At 40.7% G+C, this 26,620-nt stretch overlaps 1 protein-coding gene across 30 annotated transcripts in view; it reads left to right on the forward strand.

Moving 5' to 3' along the window:
- Positions 1 to 26,620, forward strand: part of DLG2 (discs large MAGUK scaffold protein 2) — a 2,233,668-nt gene that overhangs the window by 2,051,864 nt on the left and 155,184 nt on the right. For all 30 annotated transcript variants that reach the window (XM_070457186.1, XM_070457179.1, XM_070457180.1 and 27 more), the window contains one exon: positions 16,714 to 16,828. In XM_070457186.1, the coding sequence (XP_070313287.1) occupies positions 16,714 to 16,828 (115 nt within the window). The remainder of the gene's footprint in view (positions 1 to 16,713; positions 16,829 to 26,620) is intronic.

Below are 26,620 nucleotides of genomic sequence, written 5' to 3' on the forward strand. Positions count from 1 at the left end.
TCCCACTCAGCCTCCTGCCACTGAGTCCCAGGGTTGTCCCAGGGCTCTCATCTGCCCCTTTGCCAGGCTGGCAGCACCGTCCTAATTGGATTTGAAGTTTCTAGTGGTCTGCAGCACAGGCCATTACAGCCCTGAATAGAGGTGCAGACAAAGTGCGCTCCATCTTTGGCCCTGAGACGCTGTTTCTTCTCCTCCTTCCCCTTAACTTTTAAAAGTTGCAAATGAAGTTGCCAAGAAAGGTACAGGGAAGTCCTATTCGGCCATCACCTTCCCACCCGCAGTGGCGACGTCTTACATGACCGTAGTGTCATAGTGAAACCAGGAGGCTGCTGTGGCGCCAAACCGCAGAGAAGATGCTTCACTTTATTAAGTTGCAGAGGATGCCTCAGGGCTGGGAATGGTGATGGTTGGCAATGTGGTAGTAATAATAATCACATATATTCACACAATGCTTTTGTACTTATCAAAACTCTTTTCCATCCCTACCCACTAATGTAGAGGTGCTATTAGCAAACTTCTCACTCAGTCCAGAGTTGCTGATACCTGAGTTTTACTTGGTAATTCAAGAACCAAAAAGCTCATTATAAGTGGGTTGCTTTTCATTTTCTTCTAGAAGGACACTGACATCAAGTTACCTCATCAAAAAGTGATTCAGTCCCCTTTGTCTCTGCTGATTAAGAAAAATGTCTCCTCTTTAAAGGCAAAAGAGGCATGATCCTTTGCCTTTTACACAGTTGCCCTCTTGGCTTTGCTCTGCCTTCTGCCATCCCTACAGCTAGTCATTTCTGCCCACTCATTGCTTCCTCTTCCTCTGAGATTAAGTCTTGGTGTTAACCTCTTCTCAAACACCATCCTCTTTATATTTCCTCTCAAACTGGGTTAGGAACCTCTCCTTTGTACCCGATACAGTTCCTGGTTTCCATCTTAACAAGCTTATTTGTATTGTCTATTTTCTAGCCTATGTCCCATTATAAATAGTGAGTTCTTTGAAGGCAGGGATTAGATTGTTTAATCCTTTATTTCTATTCCCAGCAATTTTTTTTAAGTGGGTGGATAGGTGGATTCATGCAGTAATTTTTTCTGTGTCAATCTGGAAAGATATAAAGACTTGAATAACAACTGAATGAAATATATGAAAATAAATGAATCCTAGCTTATCTTCTCTTGAGGTCTCCTCTCCTTGTTGCAGATATCGCAAGATTCAGAAATACAGAGCATGTAACACTGACAGGGCCAGGTTTATGTGATCTTGGGAAGATAGACTGATGGCAAGAAAACACTAAGATGAAATTTAATAGAACTAAACATAAATTTTGAGCTTCCTTTTAAACATAGCAGTTTGAATACCTGCATGTATTTCTGTTCCCTTCCAGCATTCCACCAAAGTAACAGGAATTTAAATAGGTATAAACTATGAGATTAAAAAAAAAAAGAAGTCTTGACAACACATGTAAGAAGTATGTACAAAGTTTTGGAAGCTTGAAAGATGGGTGAGTGGAAGTTGACTTAGCCCAGCTGGAAAAGCATGAACTCAAGTCCCTATAGGGGTGTGAGAAAACAGAAAAAAATATGTATTGGTCTTTGTCCCCAGTTCTTGGCACAGAGCTCCTAAAACCCTAATAATTTCCTAAGTGATAAGACCAATAGGAGCATTTCTTGTTCTAACACCGGTCTTTGACCTCTGTTCCTGACAGAGCTCCCTGAAGCCCTTATAATTTCCTGGGTGAAAGGATTGTCTTTTGTCCTAATGAGGTGACTCTGGGGTGGGGAGGGGGCTCCTGGATGAAGGCTGGTTACCAGGAAGAGCAAGCTATGATTAGAAGCTTGGAATTTCAGCCCTACCCACCCTTTCTCTTGAGAAAGGATAAGGGTTGAAAATGGAGTTAATGATCGATCATGCTTTTGTGATGTAAAGCTTCTGTAAAATCCTGAAAGGGATTTGGAGAACCTCCAGGTTGGTGAACACTTGGAGGTGCTGGGAGAGTGGCTCGTCTGGGGAAGGTATGAAAACCCTGCACCCCTTCCCGTGTGCCTTTCCCTACTCATCTCTTTCATCTGGATGTTAAACTATATCTTTTGTCATACCCTTTTATAGTAAATAGGTAAAAGTGCGAAAAATGTTTCTCTGAGTTCTGCAAGCCACTCTAGCAAATGTATTGAATCTAAGGAAGGGGTCATTGGAGCTGGCAATTATAGCTAGTTGGTCGAAACTGGCTTCTATGTAAAAGGTATTCTATTCACACCTTCTTACGTCCTCATGAATCCAGAAGGGGCCAACTGGAGACGTGCTGGTCTACTGCAGTTCTTTGTGGGTCAGAGTTTTTGTGAATCTGTTAATTCATTCTGAAGTAGGGCAAACATAACTAGATTGTATTAAAAAGGGCTGTTTCTTGGACTGATCCATAGAAACCAGCTCCATTTGAGTTTAAATAGAAAGGAAAGTTTGTTGGAGTGTGTTGATTTCTGGTTCTTGAATTGGAAGCATAAATACCATCCCAAGCAAGTCCCACAAATATTTTCTGGGCTCAAACTGAAGGAGACAGAGGATAAATTTGCCAGCAAATACTAATTAAAAGACCTTACCGTGTGACTGTGCTGAAGCAACCCCCAGAATTGGGCTTCAGTCATCCTACATCTTCCAAATTTTTAGCCTTTCATTGTGCAAGCTGCAAATAATTGACACCAGGCTGAGTCAGCTTTCTGATCCTCACACTCATGGTTCAGATAAGAGTCTAATTATAAGAGTTACTCCTACAGCTCCAGAAGCAGGCTTGGGATTTCTTCTTAAATTATTAATCAAGAGGAAGATCAATTTGCCTGATTCAGTTCTACAGGGATCAGTTTTCCCATAGTGTATATTTATTTGTGCATAAAAGTCACTTTTAGTGGTTACTTACTTTTACTATTTTCTCCTGTTTCCGTAGGTCTAGAGGATAGAATGAGCAGGATAGTATGTGTTTCACAGAACCCTGTCTCACTGTAGCTACAGCACAGTCTTCGTCTTTAACCCTTCCATAGACCGGGAAAGTATCTAGTTTATAAATTGCTCCTCTTGTTAAAGATGTTATCTGCCCTTACTCCCGGTCCCTGGCACGAGAACGCTGAGCTACCATGATGCCCCTCAAAGGCAAAGTGCCGCCATGGACGCGGTCGTTTTCTTCGCCTCTCTCAGTGGCTCTCTCATCGCGCCTTCTGTTCTGTCTGTTGCTCAAGCTGGAAACCTGAGGGAGCCCCGGACACTTCCACTCTCTTTCTCATATGTCACACTGAGTTAGTCAGCAAAGCCTCTTAACTACGCCTCCCAAGCATCCGTCCCCTCTTCTCCACTCCCGCTGTCCTCACCATCTCCCTCCTGGACCATTGAAAGAGACCCCTGCGTGTCCTCTGATCTCTCTCCTGTCACTGTCCAGTCTCTTCATCAGAATGCTGCTGGTTAAGTGACTTATGTAACATATCCCTTAAACCACCCAATGGTTCCATGTTTTCTTAGTTTTAGAGTTCACATTTCTTACCAAACTATATGTGTATAGAGGACAGTTTTGGATTACACTTTGTCCTTGCTTAAGTGGCAATTTCAATTTCGTGTACACACCCAGGAAGTCCTTCACTTTCTCATAGATCTTTTGCCAAAAATCAAGGGAACAGTTTTATAGGAAAAAGTAGTGAAATAAGGAAAATAATTTTATTTTGCATGGTAAAAATAACTAAACTGAGGACGACCTTGTTACCATAAATTGTGCTCAAGTTCTGTTCAGCTCCTGTTTGTGTATTTGGGGGGCTGTGGGTTATTTCCCATTATGTGATTTTTCTGGTTGCATACCATAAAAATACTTACAATATTAATATAATAAATAGGAACATATATAGCATCCCAAGAAGTTAAAGGTACTCAGGATTGGAGAAGAATCTAGCTAGGCGTTTTTAGGATTTGGAAATAGATAATTATGATGAGAAAGAAGTAGAGGATAAATAGTTCCCTCCGTCTATATCTTTGGCAATTCTTCCTTTAACCTCAGTTGGAAAATAAAAATTCTTGTAGTGAGAGAGCCAAGGAGGAATAGTCTCAGCACTTTCAGAATGGCTAGGTCACTTTTGTTTATCAGGATGAAGGAGAAATAGTCACATCAGCAGCCTCGCTCCATCCATTATCACACATTTCTCAGGCATCTCGCATGAGCCTAACAAATCACAAGCAGATCTTTATAGGTAATCAATTTCAGGTACGGGACATACTGCAAAGGAAAAATATCCGTCGAGTGTAATAGAAGGACCTGTCATAGGTCAGGGAGTTGTCTGAGGACTTGATGTTGAAGACAGATGGGGAAGACGAGAAGCCAGATAAAGACCAATGGAAAGGTGTTCCAGGCAGAGGGAACAGCATGGATGATATTTTGTAGCTGGAGGAGAATGGAACTTGGAAAATCTCAAAAGCTAGAATCTGAGGAAAGGCAAAGATCAGCTAAGTTGAGCAAGGACCTTCTTGCCTTTACCAAGAATTGTTGATGGGCAGAAACCAAGGCAATTTTGTAAAGCAATTATCCTTTGAATAAAAATAAATAAATTTTAAAGAAAGAATTGTTGACAGTACTCAAACTAGAAGCTAGAGCTAGTTCTGAAATTGCCATCACTGTGGAAATCAGTGTATACATTAGATAGCAGTAGTGAAAAGTCACTGTGTGCAGAGAGATCCCATTGTAATCATCGTATCACTGGTATCTAACTCAGAGCCTTGCCATGGTTGATGCTGAAGAAACATTTGCTGACTGAGCAGAAGCACTTGAGCAGCACAGCACTTCCCTGGCTGTTACCTCCGTGAAATCTCCAAACTGTGCTGGGTCTAGGTGTCCCATGCCTATTTTACCATGAGCAACCCAGGACTCAGAGGGACACACATGGGGATACCCAAGTGTGGAGCCAGGTCCTGTCATCCCCCACACACTGTGCTAGTGAGGAGGATGGCACTGTGTTGCCAGCTTTTTAATTTCATTAAGTTAGGACATTTAATCCTTTTAAATAATCAATTTAAATGATTCTGTTATGAACATCTCAAAGATACACAAAATTGGAATTTTTCAACGAATGGTCATGTACTTGTCACCCATATTCAATAATGGTCAAGTTTGGCAATTTTCATCATATGTGACCTAAAATATTTTCTTTGCTGATGTATTTTACAAATCCCACCATTATCTCTTTTCACCCTTATAATATTCAGAAACTATAATGAGAAAAGAGAGAACATGTTTTTATATTACCACAATGCTATTACCACGCCCAACAGAATGTAAAACAATTCCTGGTATGATGCAATATGCAGTTTTTAATGACTTAAAATTTCTTTTTTCCAATCAGGATCCAAGCAAGCACTATATATTACATTTTGTAGGACATTTTGACAACAAAAAAGAAAGAAATATGTTTAGACAAAAAAATCTCCACAGTCTATTATGTAAGTTTAGATTTATGAAGTGTTCCTACCCTCAGCCTTATGATTCATGTGGTGACCCAGCCCTGCTCTCTGCAGCCACTCTGGAAATCCATGCCCCAAATTGTTGGCAGAGTCTACAGTGCTGGAGGCAGGGCTGACTGCTCTCTCTCCTGAGCATGTTCCGCCTCCCTGCAACCCTGTGAGCACCCCGTGCGTGTCCAATAGAGCAGTTCAGTTCAGTCGCTCAGTCATGTCCGACTCTTTGTGACCCCAGAGGGCAGCAAATGAGCCTGGCAGTCAGCTCTAAGGGTGGTGAACCTACATGGACAGGAGCCCTGGTTTCCAGTTGACTTCAAGCCTTAAACCCAGAATCATACTAATGACATATTGAGAAGCTTTCTTTTGGGAATTGTTTTGGAGAGACCAAACAAAGCTTTTTCATGTTGATCTCACCAACCTGTCTTACAGAATTCACTGTAGGTATGAATATATAGCTGGATTGGAAATTGGTCACTAACTTGTTACCCAGGGTGACCGAGCCAGATAGCCATGGACCTGTATAGGTCAGGAGTAAAAGAGGGACTAGCACTGTTGCTTATAGAGCCAAGTGTAGTATCAGTGTAGTGAAAAAAAGCTGGTTGAGGCTGGAACTAGATGTGGATTCAAATCCCAGCTCTTCTCTGTGGGCTTGGATGAATTGTCTAGTCTCTCTAAGCCTCCATTTTCTCTTAGTTTTCTTCCCTTTGTGCTTCTGTTTATCTCAGAATGGTGGGTTATCCTCCAAGATAATACGTATATGTGTTTCTCAAGATGCTATTAAAGGATAAACCTGATAGGAATGTTGTGGGAGCAAGACCAATATTTGTACCCCTTATGTCACCCAAGAGGTCTGCCAACCTGCCTACCTCTAGAGCCAGACTGCATTATCTTCTTTCTCTGCCCCAGTGTATAATTAGGCAAGAATATCATCCTTTTCATTGGGCAAGATCTAACTGATTATTACTGCAGAAGAACACAGGAAGCTTGAACATTATTATTTTAGCTTCTGGTTCCATGATTTTAACACAAAAGAAGGAACCGGACAAATCCAGCAAAGATTTAACACTTTTATGTGTGAAGGAAGCCTTTTCTTATCTGGTTGGAAGTAGTCTTAGGCCCTTTGCCTTCAATTAGAAGGCCCAGCTCCTTGATCCTTCTTCTGCCATACCATTACCTGCGAATCACAGCAATTAAACTACAGCCTGTGTGTCTCAGCTCTGAGCCTTTTGCTCAACCTGCCAGCAGAACCTTCAGAGAGAATTGCCTTTGGCAGCTAGGCCCTAATGGTATCAGAGGTTTCCACTTTCCCCTCAGGAGTTTCATGTTTACTCTCAAGCATGATGCCCTATGTAGTTTTATTTCCGTAATCAAGACAGAAATCTAATTTCACAACTTTGGGGACAAATGTCAGATAGTGAAGAAATATCTGGAGGGACATTTTGAAAAGGCTGTATTGATAAGAATTATTATCATCCCCTTTTATGGTATTTAGTTTATCAAGCATTTTTATATCTGTTTTTTCATTTGATCCTACAACAACCTCATAATGTAAGTAGGGTGTTAATATTACCCTAATTTTATAAATGAAGAATACAAAGTTTCAAGAGATCTTAATCTTTTTTCATTTCATAGATGCTATCACATTTAATTTTCAAGCAATCTGACAAGGCTGATGGTGTTTTTCTGTTGTATATATGAGAAAACTAAGTCTGCCCTGGGTTGAATACCTTGCACAAAATCCACACTGAATTAGTGGAGGAACTTAAGATTTAAAGTTGGATTCTGCTTATTTCAGAGCCTTAAAAAATTAACATCAGGCTATTCCCAGTTGACTGAAGACACAGGCTTTGCCAAATTCAAAAAGTTTCTGTTCTGACTCCACTTTGCAATAATCCTGGTAATCAAAGAAAATCTGCCTTTGTGAATCCATAAAACAAAGTTTGCGTGAAGCCAAATTGAAATTTGATGTATCTAATTTTCAGACTTATATGCACATTGTACAAAATAACTGGTTGGGGATTCAGACTGTTGTTTGTCTATAAAACTTCATTTCACACAGTAAAGAATTCCTGAGCATTTACTGAAACCTCTTTAAAGGTTCTCTAGCCAGACTGCGCCTAGAAATTATTCTAGTCAAAACAAATGATCCCAATTCTGCTGAGAGAGAGAAACAATGTATCTTAATTCAGTGTGTTATTAAAACTTGCTCTAAAAGGTCTGATCTACCTAGAGAATGAGCTTATGGTTACCAGGGGGAAGGATAAGGAGAAGAGATAGCGAGGGAATTTGGGATGGTCATGAACAAACTGCTATATTTGAAATGGATAACCAACAAGGATCTACTGTGTAGCACAGGGAACTCTGCTCAATGTTATGCAGACGCCTGAATGGGGAGTTTGGGGAGAATGGATAATGTATGTGTGTGGCTGAGTCCCTTTGCAGTCTGCCTGCAACTATCACAACACTGCTAATCGCTATACTCTAATACAAAATAAAAAGTTTAATAAAAAAGTTTTAAAAGTAAAAGTTTAAAAAGCAATGTATACTGATCCACGTTATAGCAACAATGACAACAAAAAGATGAATTTTTCTCCTGAAGTCTTTATTTAGCTTGCCCAATTCAGCAAACATTTACTTTAGCATTTATTAACTGATAACCATGTGTTATATCAGTTATAACAAAGCTCAGTTCCAAACATTAGGATACAGAAAATGTATGACAGTGTCTTGCCCTCTTGGTGTCTGTAACTAGGTTTTTAATGCTCAGTGCTAGAGCATTACAAGTGCTCTTACTTTGTGGAGTTCAGAAACAATAATAGACTCACCCTGTTGTCTAGGAGTCCCAGTTATATTTCGAGTCTAGTGAATTTAGTTTTTAATCTATTTCTCTCTCTCTCTCCGTCTCTCTGTCTCCTGGTCTCCCCCCAAACCCTCTCTCTCTCTCTCTCTCTCTCTCTCTCTCTCTCTCTCTCTCTCTCTCTCTCTCACACACACACACACACACAGTAGTTTGATTCAGAAGTAAACCAAACAACATCTGTAAATCTTCTGCAGTGGAAAATTCCATGTCACCACTTTAACACAGAAGCAAGATTGCAGTCTGAGAGATGAGTTAAGGAAAGAGCCGGGATGAAAGGCTAATAAAATCCTGAGGCAGAATAACCAGCCTGTGTAGATCCACTGAAAATCCTTCCTTCCAGTGTCCAGAGATTAGCTGTCTTGATGGCAGGTGGGCATGCCAATACACATATGGGAGGGGAGCCAGTCTTCTATAGCAGTCTGTAAAAACAGCAGCCATTCCAGCATGACTGAAAAACAGCCAGAGATGGAAAGCTCTGAGGCTGTCTCTAAAGTCTGATGAAACATGATGCTGCCTCTTTTGTGCCTGTCCAGCTCTGAAATTGTGGGGCAAATGAATAAAAGAAGAGGTGGTGAAATGGGAACTTTTGATTCTTTTCTGAGTGCCAAGTAAATAGAATTATTTTTGTATCAGTCATTATAAAAAAGAATTTTGACAAAGTATTACTTCTTGGATTTGAGGCACAACCAGTATTCTATGGCGACCCTCCTATGCAGGCCTATTTGATGAATCTAGTGAAGAATAACATGTCTCTGATATTTTCCCGAAGAGTGTACTTTTCAGATGGTCTCATAGATTTTCACTTTCAAAGTAAAATTGTCTATAATCTTTTGCAAAAAAAAAGAGAGAGAAAGAGCCTAGTGTAGAAGGAGCAGTGATATATATGTTTGGAATATTCTAGTTTTAAGCACTTTTATTTATCCTATTACATTGTTTATAAGGTTAACATTTTCCCTCTTCTTTTTTTTTCTCTTTTTCCATTTATTTTTATTAGTTGGAGGCTAATTACTTTACATCATTGCAGTGGTTTTTGTCATACATTTACATGTATGTGTCAGCTTGTGAAGTCTAAATGAATCTCGAGTCTACGTCTCTAAAAAAACAGTACTGCTGCTGCTGTGTGTGCTGAGTTGTGTCTGACTCTTCGCAGCCCCATGGACTGTAGCCTGCCAGACTCCTCTGTCCATGGATTTTAAGAATACTGGAGTGGGTTGCCATTTTCTACTCCAGGGGAATCTTCTAGACCCAGGGATCAAACCTGCATCTCTTGCATCTCCTGTATTGGCAAGCGGATTCTTTACCACCATGCCACCTGGGAAGTCCTACAATCTTTCACAAAGATTTAACCTGCCTCAGTTTCTCCTTTGGAACTTGTATCTATATTGGCTTCTTCCCACCATAATGCTATCTCATTACTGTTTAGAAAGTGCCTGATACTCATATAAGAGCAGAAATATATGTGGCAGATGCTCTTTTTATATTCACCCCAAGAAACCAGAAAACTAAAGGCTGTGCATCAGCCTGTGTGTGAGCCCCTTAAGTCCAAGAACTGTCCAGTGGACTCAGCATTCCTGTTAGTTAGCATTGTGCTTGCCATGTGATAAACCCTGAGGAAACGTTTGCTGAGTAAATGAAGAAGGTATTTCCCCCAAAGAAATGGAAGCATTCACAATTGCTCCCCTGTATCTCACTGCCGAAACAGTGATTTGTCTGCATTTTTCCCATATACCCTTCCTGGGCTCTAGTGACAGCAAGTGTCAAGTGCAGGTAAACAATATTGTGACCCCAACAGACTGCGGCATTGTAATTTACCCCATCCCTATTGGAAGGTGCCCCAAAGCCCAGGCTTCTTTAGCTTATAAGCCACGAAGAACTTCTAGCTCAGGTTTATCTATTTAAAACCTCACTCCTTGGGTGAGTGGCAGGTGGTCTCTTCAGACTACTTTCCCTGGAGCGTGGAAATGGATAACTCGGCAGGAAAGCAGCCTGTTCTGCTTGCATGTGCAGAATCCTGCTCACAGTCCAGTGCTTTACCAGTTGCTGTAAAACTGCGTATGTGTCCATAATTAGCACATAGGAATAGGATACTGTTGTCCCCATTAATGTGGCCGAGGACTGGATATGCATTTGTCTTAAGAGGGGCCAGCACAGTAACAATGGAAATCACTATCTTACATTTACAAAAAGCTCCGTGCCATATCTCATTTTAATTCTCACACCACTTTGTGAGAGTAGTCTCGCAATTTACAGATGAGCACAGTGACGCTCAGAAACTTCCCATGGTCCTGTTAGTAGTAAATGACAGGATTAAGATTTAAAGCTGGCCTCCCAGCCTGGACCCTGTCCTGCTTTGCTCGCTGCATCCCCTGGTAAGTGACAGTCATTAGTCGGCTGCACAAGGGCACAGCTGTGGAGAGGTAGGCCACCCGCCAGGTCACTTCAAGGACGACCTGCCGAAGGCTTGTGCTGTAGTCTACCCCAGTGAGCTTATTGCTTTCTTCTCTGATGCATGGCTGGGACATCAGAGGCTTGAAGATGTGGGCAGTCATTCAGCTTTAATCAACACAGATGAATCCTGTTGCATTAAGCAACCCCAGACTTCTGGGGCAGTGCCTTCATTCCTGTGTGGATGATGGGGGTCAATTTGCTTCTGGGTCTCCTTGTTCACATTTGACAAACTGCAAAGGAAGCTGGTATATGGCAGAGCTTCCTCTCATGTGTGTCAAGGGGTGTTCACACCCTTGCCCTTGCTCCATCCAAGTGTCCATCAGTACCTCAAAGCCTTGCGATGATACCGGTGGACAAGGTCACTGATATTCCTGAAAAAGGCAGCAGCTTCAGAATTGCGCATCATTCTCCTGACCTCCAGATGATTGCGGATTTGTGAGAGGACCCTGGGGTGCCATTCAGCAGTTGCCCAGCAGATGAATAGTTCCATCCTAATGTCAGGTGTCCCAGATGTGGCCATCTGTAACTCTTTCCTTTTTGACCTGGTAGAGTCATCAATTCCTAACAGGCAGAGTAAGGCTGTAATAGGGACCACTGAGAGCAGACACGGGTTTCTATTCTACTTGGTACAGAAAGGGGTTATGACTTTTGCAGGCAGTGAACAAGAATAGGTGTTAAATTGCATATGAAAATTAACAGCAGGAATTATCATTCATTACCAGTCAGTCAGCTCTCTCTTGTAACCTTCCACATATCTTGAAGTAGGTACAATTATTATTCCTGTTCTGCTTGCTTATGAGGAAACTGGGCCCAACTTTCACAGTAATTTACAGCTAACAAATGGGAGAGCCAAGATGCTTTTTTAAAATTGAGGTATAGTTAATTTATAATGTTGCATTAATTTCTGCTGTACGGCAAAATGATTCAGTTATATACATATAAACATTCTTTTCTTTTCCATATGGTTTATCACAGGATAGTGAATAAAGTTCCCTGTGCTATACAGTAGGATCTTGTTGTTTGCCCATCCTCTATATAATAGTTTATATCAGCTAATTCCAGACTCCCTGTCCTTCCCTCCCCATCTCTCCTCCAGCTTGCCAGTCACAAGTCTGTTCTCTACATCTGTGAGTCTGTCTCTGTTTTGTAGATAATAGGTTCATTTTTTTGCCTATTTTAGATTCCACATATAAGTGAAATCATATGGTATTTGTCGATTTCTTTCTGACCTACTTCGTTTAGTATGATCTCTAATTGCATACATGTCGCTGCAAATGGCACTTCATTCTTTTTTATGGCTGGGTAGTTTTCCTTTGTATATATACCATGTGTATATATACCATCTGTCGATGGACATTTAGGCTGTATCCATGTCTTGGCTGTTGTGAATGGTGTTGCTGTGAACATACGGGTGCATGTATCTCTTTGAATTAGAGTTTTGTCTAGATATGTGCCCAGGAGTAAGATTGCTGGATCATATGACAATTCTATTTTTAGTTTTTTGAGGAACCTCCAGTACTGTTTTTTGTAGTGGCTTAAGGTCCTGCTGCTTTAATGCAGTTTCCCACCTCAGCCTTATCCTGCTTAATTTCCTTGTCAGAGTCCCGTTCAAGAAGTAAACTCCTTTAGGTTCTGTCTTTTTCAAAGCTATATGCCATGTGCCTAGTACAATCCCGTGTGTAGGAAAGGAGGCGTGATAGACCTTGAGGTTGGAGAAGCAGAGATGAGTGAGGCATACCCTCTCTCTAAGGAGTCTATGGGACGATAAATGAGAGGACCAGCATGCATGTAATACAGTTGGTGGAAGGAAAGAGAGTGTGGTATTGGGAGGGAGGGGCAGAGTATTGCGAAAGCCTAGGTTATAAAGGAGAATTGTAGTGTTTTAATGGGTACTGGGATGTGATGAAAGCAAATGGGCCTCACAGAGACCCAGGGTTGAATGCTAGCTCCATGTCCAATGAACTCTGTAAACTAGAAGCTCTGTGGCTTGGGTGGAGTTCACCTCTCTGGACCTGTTTCACTACCTCTAAAATATACACTTACCTCAGAACTCTGTTAGGAGAAATAACATAATTTTTAAGTATCTAGCACAGAAGTTAGTTTATTGCAGGTACTCAGTAAACATGAATTTTCCCTTAGAATAAGGATTGAGCACTTTGAAATCTCATCTGGGACTTCCCTGGTGGCGCGTTGGAGAAGAATCTGCCTTCAGGGGCAGGGGACAAAGGTTTGATCCCTGGTCGGGGAAGATTCCAGATGGCACGGAGCAGCCTGAGCCCACTGCGCCGCAACTGCTGAGCCCGGGCTCTCGAGCCCGTGCACTGCTCCTGAAGCCCCCACGCCTCGAGCCTGTGCTCTGTCCCAGGAGAAGCTGTTGCAGCGAGAAGTCCCAGTCCGCAGAAAGAATAGCCCCCACTGACTGCCGCTGGGGAAAGCCTGCACGCAGCAACGAAGACCCAGCGCAGCCAAGGATAAAGAAAATAAAAATCACATTAGAATGTTTTCCTGAGTGTTAGGAATTTATTGGAAAATATCCCAAAGAGGAGGGCATGGATGTGAATGAAACATACGGGGAGAGAAGAGAGAATTAAGAGTGAGTGGACATGGTGGTGGTAGATTTTTAACTTGTTGAAAATGTAATTTTCAGTACTATTATAAAACATAAAGAAGACATACTTCACAATTTATGTATCTATTTTCTTGTTTACTTCTAGAGAGTTTCTAACTAGTTTATCTCTGAGAGGCTGGAGACACATCCCTCTCTCTGTCTGTCTCTCTGACACATACTCACATGCAGACACACACACACCATTTATATTTACAAACTCAAATCTTATTGTTTTTGCTTTGATGCAATTACTTGTAAAGCTTTATTTTTCAAAAAGGGACAAAGAAGGATAAACACTTTTGAATATGAGATTTATGTTTAATGTGATCAAAGTAGAGAAGTTGAGAACAAGATGGGTTCCAAGTAAGACAAATACAATACAATACACAATGTAATACCTCCCCATCCATAGCAGGGAATGTAAACACTGTAGAATGTGATGCAGAATAAACATTTCAAAAGCATGGCAGAAAACATTTTGGGGATCTGATGAGCCATCCATTAAGGAGAGGAAGAGCCTAACAAAGTGCCAGTCACATGCAGTTAAGTATCAGGAAACTGTTTCCAGACTGTATGACATGGCTGAGATGGGGAGAGCTCAGAGACTGCCAAGAGGGAACAGTAAAAATAACAGTGCAATTTGGGAGTGACCCTAATTAAATAGGAATAAAGCCTTGAAATTAAACAGAATAATTAGCCTTGAGAAAAGAAGTCCTAGAGGAGAATCATCTTGTCTTTCTTCATTATAAAAAAAAAAAAAACAATGTTGAAAATGGGCAATTTCAGTACCTGCAGGCATTTAAAACTGAAATTCATTTTAGTTCTCCCTCATTCATTCATTCAGAAAATGGATTTCAGGTCTTTGTCATGATGGTGAAGTCATCCAAGTGGTAAAGGGGGTGTCCTGGGATTTAGTGATTCTTAAGATTTAGTGATTCTTAGGGGCGATGCGTGGCATTTAGCTGGTGACAGTGTGGAGCACGGCTCAGGAGATACAGTTCCAACTCTATGTTCCAGGATAGATTATTTTCTCCAAAAAAGCACTCATGGGGACCGTGTGACGTCTGTGCAAAGCTTGACTGATACTCATGCTACAGCTTTCTACTGGCCTGCCTCGAGTGTGTTCACGTGCACCAGGACCCCGTCTGATAGCAAAGGCTGTCATATGGGAATTGTTAAATACGTTACGGTCTAAACTGTGGGATATAATTAAGGGTATTAAGAAACATGATACTTATTATTTAAGAGAAGGTAGGAAAATATCCAAGATAACACTGCTCAAAAGGGAGGAAAGAGTATTAGCATAACATTTAATTGTGATCTCACATGTGTGGGGGAGTATATGTGTATATTCAGATGAATATGGCTGCAAGTCCATCACGCACCGTCTATGTACCTGCAGGCTATGCTGTAGGGAAGACCAAGAGTGAGAGGAGACGGGGGGTGTGTGGGGGGGAACCTCTTATTTTTATTCCATGTTTTTTTATATGCTTCACATTTTTACAACATCCGTGGCCTTCATTTTGTAATTTAAATAAGAAATGAGATAATATCCATGAAGCTTGGAGCATAACATCTGCCATGTGGCCGGCAATAAATGCTAATTGGATATTAATAGGATGGCAAGAAAATATGACTTGCTCAGAATGACTTAATCTGCATATAGCATCATATTGATGGTTGTATAAATAAGTATTTTCTCTCCCTGCTAAAATGAAATATTTTAAATTACGGTTAATAGATTTTAGGTTAAATATGTTATTCTGCTCACTTAATCACTTAGGATTTAATTATTCGAAGAGAAGTCTTGAACAGGAAGCCTTCCAAATCTAGGTAACATCAGACTTTGTTTAAGCAACAGAAATTTCCCCTCAGCTATTAGGGTTTTATCTTTAGAGTGCAGGAGTGAGTGCTAATCTGCTTCAGTCATGTCCCACTCTTTGTGACCCTGTGGACTGTGGCCTGCCAGGCTCCTCTGTCCATGGGATTCTCCAGGCAAGAATACTGGAGTGGGTTGCCATGCCCTCCTCCAGGGAATCTTCCCAACCCAGGGATCGAACTTATGTCTCTTTATGTCTCCTGCATTGGCAGGTGGGTTCATTACCACTAGCACTACCTGGGAAGCCCATCTTTGGAGTAGTAAAGTTCAAAAATATTTAACATTCAGAATTCATTATTTTCTGTTGTTGAAAACCAAGATCAAATCATTTTCCTTATGGAAATCCATACCACAACAACCAATATATATTCAGTAAATTGAATTTAAATTTGATTTTGTGGAACTTTTTATTATAAAAAATTTGAAATATACTGTAAGTAGATCATCTTGTATTATATTTATTTAATCATTCTAGTTTTGTGAAAAGTTATGAATAAATTGAATTGAAAATCAATTTTTTTCTGAAATATATTGAGAACCTCTCTTAGAATTCTTCCTGATGAGTTGCTTTGCAATTAGAAGAACCATTTACAATTTGAATTAACATGTTCACAGTTATCTTCTGGGCAAACTGAGCCTTCTACCTAAAGCAAGATCTTCCTAAAGTGAGATACTGTTGTTCCGAGATGATAGACCAAGTTGGGATTCAGAACATGAAAACTTCAAATTATTTCTTTTTATATGCTGACTGTATTACTAAGTATCTTAAAACTTATTTTTCTGTCTTTATTTTTATTGGGTTGATGTGGCGAAAAAATTTTTCCTATGATGACATAGTATATTTTAATAATTATACTTCCTTAATTTTTTAAGACCCTTATATTTTTTCTTTTGCATGCTTCTAAAATAGATTTAATATTTTCTAACCCTGATCTCCTGAGAAGCTAATTTATATATTGTGTTAGAATTGATGAAGTTTGGCATGTGATATTTTGTATTAAAGATATAAGGCAAAATTGAGGTACTATCCAAGTAATCAACTTCTAAGACATCCCCCCCTCACGCCCCCACCACACCACCCCAAGAAAAGAATTTAGCAAAAGTAAATGGTGGTGTTTTCACAGTTCATCACCATACACTTATTCTCCAGTCTCTCAGTTGGAAAGTGACCTCCTCCTCCCATGGACTTTTCAATAGTGGGGATTTGGTGGTGGTATGTTTTCAAGTTTGCTTTTGGGGAAGTAACTGTTTTGTTCTTTCCCTCTTGGGAATGTCTACAAATAAATAACATGAAAGTGAACCTTCTGTATTCCACTCGTCTTGCATTGTGCATCCCTCTGTTTCTTGGCAAAGGAACCAACAACAGGGACAAAGGGCTGCCTTGAGTGTGTGATATTTCTAACCTGCTGAAAGCACAGAACCAAACTTGCCATCTTCGTTTCCATTCCCAGATTACGCTCGATTTGAGGCCAAAATCCATGACCTACGAGAGCAGATGATGAACCACAGCATGAGCTCCGGGTCCGGGTCCCTGCGAACCAATCAGAAGCGTTCCCTCTATGTCAGGTAGGCGACAGCGGGTCTGGGTCCCTGCGAGCCAATCAGAAACGTTCCCTCTGTGTCAGGTAGGCGACAGTGTGTTTCTTACTGGGACCTGCACTTGGGAGCCCTCAGCCCGGGGAGACCCCGCAACACCTTGTAGCAAGGGGACACGTGTTCTTCATTAACCCACGCTCGCCAGTACACCACTGTAAGACCTTACGTTTAACCATTGTGAAGAAGCTTTTGAAATGTTATTAACTATGTTAAATTAGTTAAGGTCCCCTGCTCTTAACAAGTTCTTTGACCATGTTGTGATCCAAGGTAAAGTTCTTAGCACAGGTTGTAGTAAAAATAGTGAGAAGAAATATTTTCAGTTCAGATGCATCTTAAACTGAATATATGGGCTGAAGTACTGGACATCTGCTTACCATCAGTATGGGAATAAAATATTCTCATATTTCTTCCTGGCTCACTTGACCCCTATCCTATTAACTTTGGTGTATTGATTAGAAATCAGTACTCTCTCGAACAGTTATGTCGTTTTTTTCTTAAAGTTTGGTAGAATGACTTTTTTCTGTGGCATCTCATTACAAATTGTTTTTCAAACCATAAATGTTACTTGTTCCTTGCCTGACAAAACTCATTAACTTATCAGAAAAAAAAAGATGATTGATTTAACTTGAAATGCCTTCTGGTCTTTCATCCCCATAATTAATTCTTGAGTAAGGTCCATCATCACTCAACTGTAACATGCACCTCTTCTTAGCATAAAACCTCCTATATTCCTCTCAAAATATACTTTATCAGTGCTGACTCTAATTAAAAAAACCCCAGAAAACAATACACTATAAAAGTTCAATAAATTTGAAATACCCAGTTCTTTATTAAAAAATAATGCATCATATTTCTTTGAGGATTTTATGTCATATTAGAGCATTAATTTCTATTTTTTTCACAGAATTAGGAAAATCTTCCTAATTCCTATAGGAAACTATTCCTCATTCCGCTACCATTCAATTAAAAAGAAATGATGACTTATAATAATAAGAATGATATTGTAAGTATTAATGGCCAAAGTAGGATAGTGATGCCCAGTTAATAGTGAAAATGAATCCAGGTACCATTGGGGGAACCACGCCCATCCTCACTGTATTCTCTTGGGATCTGGGTCCCACTTAGGGTCCCCACTTAGGGTCATATCCTTTAGACCTGAAATTTCACCGTCTTGTCTTGACAAGAGGTGCATGTTACAGACATTCGTTTGTAGTATACTTAGATAGATTTGTCCTGTTGGTCTCGTTGTGGCTATAAGGAATCCTTTGTGTGCCTTAGGTAGGTACAGCAGGGCTAAGGAGGGAGGAGGATTCCAGAAGGCAGCAGTTTCTCGAAGGCCTTGGTTTGCTGGCCTCTCTGACAAGCATAGAGTCCCTTCTTATTCCAGGGAGCTCCAGTATCTCAAAAGCCCTGATATTTAAATTAAAAAAATCAGAATATGAATATCCCAAATTTGTTCAACTGCATTTTTGAAGATTATTTTGGTCCATGTCTGTGTAACCTGTTAGAAGGAAGTATTGAGAACCACCCTAGGACATGCCTTGTAGTGACATCACAAATACGACGGAAAGCAGCTGTTTCTGTTTCTCCTCACTTGTGTTGTATTGCTGGTCTTGTGATATAAAATATTTTCTAAATCCTGAAATGCTTTAGTCTTGGGTAGCAAATTAGGAAAAGTCAACTAAGTTAATAGGATAGAAATAAATCAGCTAAAATTAAACAGTTATATAGAATAAAACTGGAAGGAAAAATGATCATATTGTTGCTATCTTGTTAAAAAGTAGAATGCATAAAAATGTTCACGTACTAGGAGGAGTTTGCTGAAAATATACCAGTACCTACTTAGTCCTTTTAAGTAAGTTGTGGAAGATTAGGAAAGTGAAATGAAGTGATATGATGCTTTTATGTAAAACTAATAGGCTTATTTGAAATAGTAATATTGCTCAGAATCAGACCTTTATTCTCTGAAATGGTAAATAAAACTATAACATACAAAAGAGATGAAGACTTAAGGTAATAAAGAACATTGTCTTGTCAGTGCTCTAATAGTTGGATATTGTATTAAAGGAGGAACTCCTGTTAAATAAGGCTCAAAAATAGCTGAAAATTCATGACAATTTTCCCAAATTATTTCTTTACAAGATACCGAAACTATCTTGTACAGGTCTGACCTCATTTCTAGATGACTCTTAGAGGCATAGAATTGCAAAAGATGTGGACCATGAATAGAGTCAAATCAGAGGGAAGGAACTTACAAGATCCCCTAGCCCTGTTCTCACGCAGTGTGATAAATTAATTAATTTCATTAATTAATGAAATAGAAAAGCCTAAATGGAATTCTTTCTCAAAATGATTTGGTATGTTTATACCTTTGTTGTTTGTTCGTTTAACACTAATTTTGGCTGTAGAGTTTCAGGTATGTTTGTTTCATTTAGATCACTTAAATAGAACTAGTGCCAGTTGATTGTGTTATTTTAGAAAGTCAACTAGATGCTGTTTCAAAATAAGTCAGTAGCAAAATTTCTCTGATTATATAAATATCAGATGATGAGCATGTGTCTTTAATCCCAGAGTGACATCCTGGAGTGTTATCCCCTTTACCCTGCTCAGCTTTATATAATGCTCGGGCTGGAATCTTAGCTATCACCAGGCCCACTGTTTAATTTACAGAAGGGGAAATTCCTTCCCCAGGAGGAAGGGGCCCCACAGCCGCTTGGCGGCAGAGTTGGATCTCCTGCCTTCCAGAGCCATCTATCACTCCAGCTGCCTTGGGCCCAGCTTGTGCGTATCAGCTGTTCAGTGCGCTTTGGCTGTGAATCCCAATGTGCTTCTGTCAGCACAGTGGCTGACTCTTGGATTATGAAACAGATTAGCTGAGAGGGGAAATTAAAAAAGAATACTTCTTTGGGGTTTTTACACAGGATAAACTGTACTATAGGGCTTTCATATGGGATTTCTTTAGTACTATTCATATTATTCCATGAAGCCAAAACCTAAGCCAGAAAGCAAGCTTCTTCTTTGTTCTGTAATAAACAATTTAGCTGATTTAGTAGAATATTTCTTTGTACCACAAAACCACCTTCCCCTTGGAGTTACCTCCTCTTCCCTACACACCATACACTGTCGTTCTCTCTCACACACACACTCTCTCTCAACATTAGCCCTGTGCTGGCTGTGTCCAAGACGATGCATCTTCTCAGGCTCATGCAGAAATTGGCCTCCTTCCCTTCCTAGAAATAGTCCCCCTGGTGATGGCGATGTATTTGCCTGGCAGGGAACTAGCACATCTATCCAGGCAGTGTTGTAAACTTGAGCCAACCCTCTCTATTTTCCAATCTAGTTGTAATTATTTTCCTTCTTCTAATCTTTTTTGTAAGGCACTTGAAGTGCTTTGGTCATGCCATGCAAATGGAGTTGATTGTCGCTAATAATAATGCTGTACATGTTCTATGCCAATGATTTGGATCTGCTTGGTTGAATGGGCTATGTGTATTGTGTATTTCCTGCATTGTGAAACCTATGTAGTTGTAGAACCTTAAACATAAATAAAACGTTAAAAATTTGAATAAAATATTTTTCAAAATGCTCCACAAGTACATTATCAGTTCTTCAGCCCTAGATGCCACCTGGGCTCCTGGTATGGGTTTGTTGCATATACTTTGGGGCTCCATATATGTGCAGGTTAAGGTCTCTCTACTGCTATAATACGCACTCCCCTTGGTATCTTTCTATCAACTCTAAATGCATCCCACTAGCAGAACAAGGCTTTTCCTCCTTCTAATAGGATGTGCCTTTATATCTAAAAGCTACCAAGAAAGGTCAGAGTAGGGGGTTAAATTCACTCAAGGGTGCAAATGGCTAAGGAGAGATCCTTTCTTTTGATAAAAGAGAACCAAGGGCACCCAGGACACTGGGAGAATGGAGACGGGAAGAAAGAAAAGCAGGTAAGTCCACCGACGGGGAGTAAGAGGTCACAGGAAAGAATATAAAAGAGAAACCTGGTCCTTGTTCATTTGTTAATAAAAGATATTGATTTGAAGAGTTCGAGTGAATAAGCTTTCTGTTGTGAATTTAGGTTTAAAAGTCAGTAACTCTTATTTATTTATGCATTCATCAAGCGTGTTTTGGATGTATATTCTGTACCAGAACCTATAATGGACACTGAGGACCTGAAAGTCATGCCCCGTCCTCAAGGAACTTGCATCTAGTGCGGCAAGGAGATGAGGGGAAGACAGTCATAATGCAGAGTGGTATGAAAAGTTAGTTCTAGAAAGGCCAAGAACCTTTCTTTATTGCTACCTTATACAAAGATATCTGAATTAATTCTTAAAGATTTTATATAAGTTAATTCAGAGGCCTTCAAGCCTTTTTTGCTCAAAATAAGAAATACATTTTTCTCATGACCCAGTAAATACATACACACGTAAAGCTGAAAAAAAAAATTTTACTATTGAAGTTTATGTTTTATGTACAGTAAACTTTGCTATTTTCCATTCTATTTCTCTCATTCTTTAAAAAATGGAAGTCACAACTCATTAACTTGGTTTAATGACTCACTAATGGGGTGTGGTCTACAGCTTGCAGATGGAATAGACAAGGAAAAGCATCCTAGGTAGATGACACAGGACCCAGGCAAGAGAACACGCCTGCATTACATTGGAGTCAGCATCTGTGGGGTCCCCCTTCCAGTTCCCCATGGGTGTCATCAGCATCCCATCCTTACAACTGCTCCCGTTCCTCCTCTACGTTCTTTAGCCACTCTAAGCCCTCTGCTCACAGTTTTCTGTTCTGGATTTGAATTATTAACTTCCTTCTGTGGTTCTAAATCCACATTTTAAACTGGTAACTCAAACTTTGTACTTTCTTTGACAGTTTTTCCTTCAAAGCCTATATATGACAAATGTTGAGGTCTGCCTCCTGCTCTATTGTTTAAATCTTTTACAAAAAGATTCATCAGAGCATCAGTTCTTTCATTCAACAAACATGATTTCACATGAATATACCTGCAATATACTAGTCTGTAGCAGATGCTTAGCTACAGAGATGAATAAGAGATCATACTTCTTCCATCAGGATTCTCATTGTCTGTATCTGCAGGCAGTTCAGTTAGGATGCAGGACAATATCATAACTGTTCTCATGTGCTACATGCCTTGCAATTATTAACCTGTGTTAATCTTCACAACAGCCTATAAGGCTTCCTACAATGAAATCTACCCAAAAGACCACTGGTATTTAAAACTCACATATTAAAATAGGGATCACTCTGGTCTTTATTACAGCTTTATGGTAAAGCTCCCTGAAATGGCAGGTCCATCAATACTAGGCCTGCAAATCCCAGTTAATGTCTTAATTTTCTTATATCTTTAGTGCCTTATGGCACAGTGCTTGGCCTAAAGAAGCCTCTTCAGTAAATATTTGTTGAATGAATTAATTCCTAGATTCTCTTTCCTGTAGAGATGTGAAAGAACAAGCTTAAAATATAAACCAAGACCTTTGAGTAGTCAGCCCTCCGGAAACCCATCATCAAGTGCATGGAGTTTGGTCAAGTCCTGTGGACACAGGCACTACCTTTTGGGATTTCCAGGACACATCTGGGTCTGCAAGGCCTTTCAGGCAGCTTCACCTGCCTGCTGAACTCTGTGACCCTCTTTCTGCTGAGGCCTAATTCAATAATACATTTAGACCATGACATATAGCCTATACCTTCTTAGTGAGAGGACCTGGGGTAGGGGCAGGGTTCTGGGTGAACCTCATCTGTGTCTTGTTCTCAGCAACCTTAATCTTCCCATTCCAGAGACACAGGACTGGAAGTTACACTGAGGGAAATCTTGAGCAAATAGATTTCACCCAGGATTCTTCATCCTGATGGGTTTTTATTCTAGAAGAAAGATGTTCTCCCCTGACTGATTTTGGTGGGAGGGGAAAGCAACGTCATCATGTAAGAGGCTCTGGTCTTTTTTCTGCTGCTGCTTTAAACATTAATATATCCTTCCACTGTACTTCCTGCCCCACTGTATTGCTGGTCTGTAACCTGAGGATGGGCTTCCCAGGCAACCTGGGGAACAATGTAGGATGGAGCCAGTTCAGGGAACTTGGCTCCAGTGCAAAGTTGCTTCCCATTTCACTTGGCTATGAATTTCTCAAGGTTATTTAAGGTAGAGCCATGAAATCGTTGAACTTTATTACAAGTCAGGTTTTACCTTCTTCCCTTCCAGCCTTGGACCCAACATGCTCTCAGCTGATGTCCCCAGGGGACATGTTATAATCCTGTGTGCATCCCCTGCCCAGTACTTGGCACAGGGCTAGCCAACAAAGGCATTTCTACTGCCTCTCATTCATTCACTCATATGTTCTTCTTTGATGAGATGATCATTTACTCCTTCAGAAATACAGTGTATTGCAGCACTTTGGATTCAGAGTTTCTCGCTGTGTGTGTGCTCAGTTGCATCCTACTCTCTTCAGCCTCATGAACTGTAGCCCACCAGGCTTCTCTGTCCATGGGATTTCCCAGGCACCAATACTAAAGTGAGTTGCCATTTCCTCCTCCGGGGATCTTCCTGACCCAGGGCTCACACCCATGTCTCCTGCATTGGCAGGCAGATTCCTTACCACTGAGCTACCTGGGAAGCCCCAGAGTTTCTTACCTCTCTTAAAACTGGGGGAGACACGACCAAGTACCTGAAACAGTCTGACAAGATGAGGCAGAAAGTCTGGAGATGGTCTAGACTTGGGAAACCCAAGAGCTTTGGAAAGGACAGTGCAAAAGTCAGGACTGGCTGCCAGAGCCACACTGAGAGGCCTGTGCTTTATTTGTCACTTCATTTAAGCTTTATAGCAGTGCTAAATACAATTATGATTATTATCCACATTCTACAGATGAAGAGCCTTGTACAGGGCCAGAGAGATTTAAAAAGAGCATGGTGCCACATGGCCAGCCCATGTTCTCTGCCCAGGCGCGCCTCCCACGGAGCCCGTGCTCATTGTGCTACAGAACAGTGAGGAGGAAGTGGATTCTCTAGGGGCAGAGGTTATATTCGTATTGATAGACCTCCTGTTTCATTTATACTTTACACTGACTTCCTCAAGGGAGACCTGGCCTCTGGTCCAGACTTCACTGTTGATCAGTTGCTGAAACTTGAACTTCTCATTTATAAAATGGACATGATACCTTGTTCACCGACTTGTTGTTAGGATTAAGTTAAACTAAGTCTATGAAAGAACCTGCCAGATGGGCCTGTTAGGTAAAGGGTAGGGCCTGTACCCCTCCCACTGCTCAGAGCCTGCCTCCTAAGCTGGGGCCTCCTTTAAAGAGGAATAGATTTTGATTCTTCATGTGTACTTTGAGACTCATTAGCATTATATGCACTCTTTCAGGCATTTGCATTTTTAATTGCATCTTTAATTGTGGAACAAAAAGCTTTGTCTTCAGGCAGCTAATTTTATGCCAGAAATAGAAAGGAAGAGTCACTGAGGACTGGGAGGAGGTTTCTCCTTGCCCTGAAATCATAGTCTGGCCCCAATTTTAAAATATTTTTAATTTTTAGTTTCCTATGGGAAAAATTGCTGATCACCGTGGGTGACCCTTCCATTAACCATCACATTTCTTATCTATCCCTTTACCCCAGGATCTAGAATCCCGATACCATTTTTATTAATGTGTGAGCCTTATTCATTCAGTCGCTCACTCATTCATCCATTTCAGAGTGATAACCATCCACCTTATGCTGCACTGCACCTTGTGGATAAAAACATGGATAGGGCATCTTTTCTGCCCTTAAGACACTCAAGAATCACCCTGCCAATCTGGGGTCTGATCCTCACCTCCACCCCATGGTAATCATATTTCCATATGAAATTTCATATTTCCAGAGGAGATACTTAGCCTGTTAGCCCCAAATTACTACTTCCAAGAACAATCTGAACAGCTCTAGCTAGAAAAGAGGGCAGAACAATAAAAGGCACAACACACAGTGTTCACAGGAGAGAACAGGTGAGATATGAGTGTATGGAAAAGTTGAGGGAATCCTCACCCTAAATCATGAGGTTAGGCAAGGAGCAAGGGAATAGATTCTCAAGACACTGGTCCTTTCATCTTAACATTTGGAACAGTGCCAGAGACATTACAGGAATTCGGTAAATACTTACTGAATGAACTTTTTGAATATCAGTTGAGCATGATGGTTAAGCATGATGGTATTAGAATCACCAGTGACTCCTAGATGCTGGTTGAGTTACGCATGTGCTCGTCTGTGTTCCTGTGCACTGCGTAAGCTCTCTTCTAACGTTCACACCCTCTTCACTTCCCACCTGTTGACTCACCTGTCCCCTCCAATGGAGATTTGCCGGGTTATGGTCTGTATCTGCACAGTGTGGCATATGGTAACTGCTGAATCAATCAAGTGAATGGATTATGAATGTTACTAGATTGGAGAGCATTTAATTTTAATTAAAATTTTACTTCATTGCCTCATGACTTGCCAATTGTCCCCTGCCTAACAGAGATCCTCATCTCTTCTTGATCAGATGAGTAAGCTGGCCTGTTCGTAGTGATCGTTGTCTCAAACTATGTGTTCTTAAAATGCATTTAGCCAAACAAATGTCATATTTAATATAGGTTAGACTTCAAATCCATTTTCCTTTTTCCTGAAAATCAACAAGAACAGTAACAATAACATACACAAGTTTTTTACAAGATTTCATGGCAGGCAGTTTGCTAAGCACCTTATGTGGATTATCTTAATTTCTCACAAACCTCTGCTATGAGGTAAGTAAGTAAGTAAGTAAATGAATTCGCTCAGTCGTGTCTGACTCTTTGTGACCCCATGGACTGTAGCCCACCAGGCTTCTCTGTCCATGGGATTCTCCAGGCAAGAATACTGGAGGGGGTTGCCATTTCCTTCTCCAGGGGATCTTCCCAACCCAGGAATCGAACCCAGGTCTCCTGCATTGCAGGCAGACACTTTAACCTCTGAGCCACCAGGGAAGCCCCATTTTTAGCCCCATTGTAAAGAAGAGAAAATGGAGACCAAGTTTACCTGAAGTTTACCCATAAGAGACTAAGCTGGGTCTAGAACCTAAGCCAGCTGACCTCTGGCCCTGCCCATGGTGTCACGTGGCTTTATTGAAAGGCTTTCGTGTATTTGATTTGATTTGATATAAAGTATCTGTTAAGTAGGTATTGTTTCCCCACAGTTTTCCGATAAGGAATCTGAGGTTCAAAGTATTGACCTACCTATGCTGTTTTCCAAGCACAGAATACTACCACGCCCTTGCCTCCATCCACTCTCTTTAAAGAATAGTACCAAGAACCTAGAATAGTACCAAGCCCTTGCTTCAATCCACTTTCATTAAAGATGTGTGAGCCCACAACTCACATGTATCTTTGTCTAGTGTTTGCCTCCGGCTGCATTTGCTGCCATGTTACACACTGCATGATTTCTGCAGAACTACTTGTGCATTATTAAATGTCAAATGGGCAGTTGAATGAATATCATACAGTCACCTTAGATCCTGTACATATGTGCGTGCTAAGTCACTTCAGTCGGGTCCAACTCTTTGCAACCCTATGGATTGTACCTCTGTCCATGGGATTCTCTAGGGAAGAATACTGGAGTGGGTTACCATGCCCTCCTCCATAGGATCTTCCTGACCCAGAGATCGAACCCGCATCTCTTTTTGTCTCCTGAATTGGCAAGCAAGGTCTTTACCACTAGCGCCACATGGAAAGCCCTTTAGATCCTGTAGTGTAACTTAAAGATGC

Source organism: Odocoileus virginianus, chromosome 28, assembly GCF_023699985.2.
Source record: "Odocoileus virginianus isolate 20LAN1187 ecotype Illinois chromosome 28, Ovbor_1.2, whole genome shotgun sequence".
NCBI lineage: Eukaryota > Metazoa > Chordata > Mammalia > Artiodactyla > Cervidae > Odocoileus > Odocoileus virginianus.